Below are 6,429 nucleotides of genomic sequence, written 5' to 3' on the forward strand. Positions count from 1 at the left end.
CACGTCACTGGGTTTGTTAAAGTGGTAAATCATCCACACAACATCCTGAAAGGTTGTTGAGGCGAGAACAAGAGGTTAGTGTGTTAGTACCTGAGGAGGAGGCGACGGGGGCGGGGTTCACGGTGAGAGTGGAGCCGGTGTTAGTGGGGCGAGGGTGGCGCCTGTAGAGGGACGTGGCGCTGCCGGACCCCGAGGACGCCCCTGAGCCTCCCACCTCCCGCCCAAGGTCGCGCTCCACCGAGCCGTGGGTGCTGCGCCGCCCACCCAGGTCACCCGCCTGTTTCAGCACCTGGTATATCAGGTCCACTTCCTCCGTCTTGTCTATAACAACACAATAGTGGCATGCTGTTAGTGCACACTCCTCACACCGCAGCCGCTCCTCGTCGCTCAACTCGTACCATTATTGCCATGACAAACAGAAACAACGACTGGACGCACGAGTCCTTGTCTGACAACAGAAAAGCTGTAGGTGACTTGTGTAAAGAAAATAATATTTTAATGGAGAACTCAGATTACTCAAGAATTTATAAAACAATAAATTTTGTCAAGGAAGAACTAGTAGTATGGCACTAAACCAACGCATTTCGCTGCTGTGTCCATACATATATACTTACGGTATTGAACTTACGTATTCATGACTGACCCGATCATTCCTGTATAACCTGTATTCAGTATGAACCAGAGGGAATGGAATTATGATTTTTGGAAATGTAATATGTACAGAAGAATCAATTCGCTACAGTGACAATGATGTGCAGCGAAGAAAAAGAAATGGAAAGTGTGACATCTAAGAAAAAGAGTATGTACAATAATGTACTTTATAAAATGCTCACTTTCTCATCACTCCAAAAACGTCTCCGCCACGGACACGGGACAACAGCTCTAACGGCTGCAGCAAGAACAATACTCAGCTACATTACGACAACATCGACCTGCAAGCCTCACCTGACCCGCACTGTGTCGTGCTGTACAAGCGGGCGATTTTCGGAGCTTCAACAAATAACAACAAGAAGTATACTAAGTACAATAAGGCTTACTAGTGATGTTTACCCATTGGAAATGTGTAACTGCCAAGAAGAGACAAGTTAAAATAAAGATAAGTAAATTAAATGAGTAAACACTATTTTGCCATTCCAATGGGAAGAAACCAGATCTCGTGATGAAAGTATTAGAAGTACTTTGTTGCCTTACGGGAAAAAGAGACTGAAACACTGTCATGCAACTGTTCTCCATGTCGTCAACAACCGTTATATACACATCACTACGACAAACAACACAATAAGAGCAGTAACTATACAGGATGTGTGGAAAGAGAATCAAGGAACAAAAAGGAATTTGAGTCGACATGCATCAGCCCCCCAGATCGTCTCCCTTCTCCTTCCTTCGTTCCCGGACTGGATCTCCCTCAGACAGGAGGTAGACAGGTAAGAGGGCGAGGTGGGTGAGTGAGGGTGAGGGCGCCATGCGAGGGAAAGACAGCTCGTGGGGTATCGCTCCCTCTTCTCCTGCGAGTCTAGTTTAGCAGTTGCATTTGCTCTGGATTCCTTGTGAGTAACACCTACACTGGGGTGGGAAATGCCGAAATAAAAGCCCAGTTGTGGGACTATTGGAAGTTCATACTTAACTCTTAACTTTTCTTTCATCTGTGTCAATCCGAGACTATAACTCATCGGCGTTTGAAAGTGAGGTCGCTCATATTTTTCCCCCGTTGATGCGTTATTTCGGCATTTCAAGGTGTGTATTCCACTACGAAAATGTCAACTTTTAAGAAAAAACTCGAGAAGGTTCCGCTGTTATGTAAGTGTGGGAGAAACAATCCTTTGATTTCTAATGAAAAAATAACAAACCTATTAGATTTGGATCACATAAAAGACACTTCATTCAACAAAACTGTTACGAACAATATCTCTCTTGGTCAGATCTACTACAGTTGTACAACTACACTAGGGAAATTTCCTCTCGTTTGCTAAACTAGACTCAACACGTGCGCGTAACTAGTACAAGTTAGACGTGTAAGGGTCTTGGACGCAGGACACCTCCATTCGCCCAACAAGGATCCGCAAATACCTATTTGGATCTCCGTGGCCGCACTAGAGGACGCAGGTTCCGCGCCCCGGCGGGCAGGCTGGCTGGCGATAAGCGAGCTGAAGCTGATAGTGGGCTCGTCTGTAAGAGACGGTGGAGCTGTGTTATATCTGACAGTGCCATGGGACAGACGCGGTGTCACGGGGTCACAGGCGGTGGAGCTGTGTTGCAACAGAGTGCCTACGGGCTTGGCTGGAGCTGTGTTTTGGACAATGAAATCCCCAAAGTTTAGAACTGCTGCCGGGCAACATAATACCCTGTTTAAGAGTAAATAATGGAGAGTGAAATTATGAAGAGTCAGTGCCATGGAGTCCTTGTCTTGTGAGGCGAACGTCACCGCACTCCACCCGGGCCGGGCGAGACAGTCACCAGAGTGCAGCTTAAACACAGAGCACATTTACCACTGGATATTGCTGGCTGTATTGGGCAGTTAAGCCTACCTTGACCGTTGTAAGTGGCAGTTTCTTACAAATACACTTTCCTGACTGTGAAGTAGCCGTTATGATATAAACCCAGTCAGGATGAAAAATATCTGAATTAAATCTGAAGACAATTTGTGTTATGTTAGATGTAGTTTGGCGTGTATAAATGAAACCTTACCATATTGTTTGGAGTGAATCTTGAAGCTCGGGCGGTTGCTGCACATATCACATAAGCATTGAAGCTTGGATTAGCATCAGTGGCCATTCCCCTCCATTCATTACCAGCGCTAAATTCCGGCTGACGCATATCATCTCGAGAATGTCATTCACGTTGTCATTTCACAACGCCCATAGAACCGTAAATGGGCGTACACACACGCTATTGTAAATTGCAATAGAAATTCCTAAGATTTTTCAGCCACTTTGTTAAACATACAGATAATCTACTATATAAAGTCTCGTATAGAAAGAATCCTCAAGTACAATAAAAAAGAAAAACATCCCTCCCGACCATCTGAGTCACCACCAAAACAAAAGAATGAATGCCTGTTATCAACCATTAGCAGGAGCGGTTGGCACGTGTACCACCTTTGTCACTGACTCAAATGATGAGTGCCATTGCAGATATTTAAGGCTGTAATTACCATGTGTTGTACCCGACTATTGGCACAATTGTGCCTAGCTTTGGATGGAATAACCGAGTGTAATTGCTTATTGTCATGATTGACTGTTAAGAACTTGAAATTACTATTTTAAAGTGATGTATAAATGACATATTTTTAATGTAAGTTACTGGACGATGATTGATTTGAAATGGTGTTCCTTAATTTTTATCGTTATCGCTGCTGTTTCTCGTGACTATGATACCGAGTCGATATTTGTGATATCACATTCAGCCAGCAGTCGGGGAGGACGACAGGCGTGTGTACCTAACTGTTCCGCCTCGTGTAAGATAACATCTCGGCATATGGTCACAGGAGCAGCTTAAAGTTGGCAGTCCGAGTCATGCACAGAGCGCCCGGGGCAACGGAGACCTCGACTGGTGAGGAAGTCATGCACGGCGATACGTGGGCCACTGAATGTCTCCTTTCTCATTTTGCTGGGCCGGCGCAAAGAGCAGTGCATGGTGCAAAGGGATCCAGCTGTGCATTAACTCCGGGCCGGAAAAGAAATGAGGCTGGGGTGCAAGTTATATTCATCATTCTGGAATGAAAACACATGACGCGCCGTGTTTTTCCCGGCAAATTGCAAATTAAAGCATGGAAGTGAAAATAATGTTATATGCTACTCTGCGTTAGAAGATACAGGTGGCTTTTCTAAGTGACCAGGCTGCCGTGCAATTATCTGTCGCTCGCCGGCCTGACATCGAGCCCGCGGGAGCCGTAAAATGAATCAAGGAGGCGTGTAAAAGATAGTAAAAACGTGAGTGATACCAAGTAATCTGCTGATATCATTCATGCTTCTAAATACAGTTAATGCTACCACGCGATTTAATGTACGCTTTTGGTCATGGACGCGACTGGGAGGCAATTCCATAAACTCGACCAGCAAGCATTACGTGTCAGGATCGATATGACTAAAGAAAATGCATTTTAAGGCCGGGGGGCAATAGAAAAGTGACTGCATGAGTGACACAAAGTAACCCGAAGGTAAATAGGCGTGAAGGGAACGATAAGTGACAAAATAAGTTATGTGCATGTCACTATTATTTCACGCTGAGGAATCGTGTGGCGAGCGATGCAGGCGGAGGAACACTATATCTCACGTGACTCGGGAAAAATAGACCTCAAACCAACCACGTTCTTTGTTTTGATCTTTGAAGTTGGCCGGTTGAGTTAGTGTCGGCAACCGGGAATAATAACTCCAACCTTGTAACAGAATGCCTCCCGATCACGAGAAGCGAAGCGTGACATTAAGATGATTCCACAATGCAACTTGATGACAAGAGTTCACTCAGGAAATATCACCATAGTGGAGCATCGAGGGATATTACCGAGTGGCACAATGGATTGTCAAAGTAGAAGGTGAATTAAGGAATCCTGTGGGAGTCTGGTGGCATTTCTTTTCTGTAACAGGACAGAACCATCAAGGTTATCCGCGTTGTGCCATTTAAACATTGTGTTAGAATAAACAGATCTTCCGAGCGACCAAAGCGTAATAAATTTCACCCCCAAACCATAGTCACATCGTTATTGCAAAGGTTAAAAACTAAACTGTCAAAAGATAGCGACACAGACACTGGGGGATCAAGGCGGCACCAGTGATTGCCACCTGTAAAAAGTGCGGTCCATTGCGAAATTGCACGGCTGTCATGTGGCTAACAGGTTGCGTGTCGATAGGGATTGTGGTCCAAGTGCTGCTTCAATCAATATTCCGGAGCAGGTATAAAAGCCACTGTTGACTAGCTCTTGCTCAGCGGATTTCGCCAGGTAAGTGAAATCTTAAAAGCTGAATAAAAAGAGTAATTTACGAATATTGCCATTCATATTTTTGTTTATATTTTACCCTATCGGAGATATTCTTTCAGATCATTCAATGAACGAACATATTTTCACAGCAAATCACGAGTTGGCACCTTGTAACCTAAGGAAAATAGGAATAAATACATTTCCAATATATTTGTGGTAAGAACTAAAAATGTGAATTTGAAAGCAAGGGGGACAAATTATAGTTTTAACTAATGTAAATAAACCTATAAAAATAAACGACGTTATCTGACAGAGGGCGCGACACCAAACCTACTGTGATGTATCATAGCGACAGTACATTCATCCCTGTGATATACATATTTTTATTCTTGAACATTTTTTTTTTTTTTTGCAGTTACTCAATTTTGTTGATTAAACAAAAGTCTTGCATGATAAATTACCTTAAATGACAAAGAGCCTTGCATGACATACAGCCTTGCATTACATACAGCCTTTGCATGACACACAGCCTTGCATTACATACAGCTTTGCTTGACATACAGCCTTGCATGGTAATCACACTACCACACTATGTACCGGAAACGTTCTTCCACAGCGCGAGGGAAGCCAGCGCCTCCTCACTCGCGTCCTCACGCCCTGTACATGGAACATTCCTCTCGACTCGCCAGCGGGGAATCTGGCGCTCGACTAGGCAGCTCCTCGCTCTAAACGCGTCTCTCTTTACGCCATACACGAAGCCTGTCTCGGATTGGCCAACCTCGCCAGGCAGGACAAGCTTAGCTAACCCTTTCCTACTCCTGGACAAATCTACGGAGGACATGACACACGGGAACAAAATATACGAAAATGTTCAGTAAGTGGCAGCAGCTCATAAACAGCCAAAAAGAACAAAAAATATGACTTGAAAAAATCAGACCTTTGAAATGGGATCTTCATATTCTGAAATCGAAAAGTAATTGCCAATTAGAAATGAAAACAAACAAAATATGGAAAGTTCATTTTCATGTTGAGTAGTAATACTGTTCGGATCATAGAATGTGTAATGTGTAGCATGAGAAGAATAAAAAAAAGGAAGTGAACTGCTACCATAACTCGTATAATCTGAACGTGTTATAATTCCAAGAGCTGACGAGTTATGTGTAAAATCTCAATGAAGGCTTTGTTTCCAAAACCAGGAATTGAATACGCCGTGCACACACACTCTTTGCCAGGGACGGAATCACTCCGTCCCGTTTCCGAAGCGAGTGCGTGCGCGCGCGTGCGCGAAGCCGCATGGCGACCCTAAAACACCACAAGACCGTCTACACTCACTGTCTTCTTCTCCGGCGTCCATCTGTTTGCTTTCGATCTCGGAGGTGGAGCGCTGACGTCGCAGCAGGCGGGACTTGGGTTGACACTTCCCCACCTGGTCCTGACACTCGGCGTGGACGTTCATTTTGCACATCCTGCATTTCAAGCCTTGGCGGGAGTGTCCTGCGGGGGAGGACAAGCAC

The 6,429-nt window shown here is 44.6% G+C and overlaps 1 protein-coding gene across 1 annotated transcript in view; it reads right to left on the reverse strand.

Annotated features, from left to right (window-relative positions):
* The window catches only part of LOC119590634, a gene marked incomplete at its 5' end in the record, with an annotated part of 133,180 nt that overhangs the window by 25,499 nt on the left and 101,252 nt on the right, over positions 1-6,429 (reverse strand). Inside the window, 3 exon segments of the mRNA XM_037939313.1 lie at positions 91-321; positions 2,068-2,166; positions 6,248-6,409. Coding sequence (XP_037795241.1) covers positions 91-321; positions 2,068-2,166; positions 6,248-6,409 — 492 coding nt within the window.

The sequence above is a fragment of the Penaeus monodon genome, chromosome 27, assembly GCF_015228065.2.
Source record: "Penaeus monodon isolate SGIC_2016 chromosome 27, NSTDA_Pmon_1, whole genome shotgun sequence".
Classification (NCBI taxonomy): Eukaryota; Metazoa; Arthropoda; class Malacostraca; order Decapoda; family Penaeidae; genus Penaeus; species Penaeus monodon.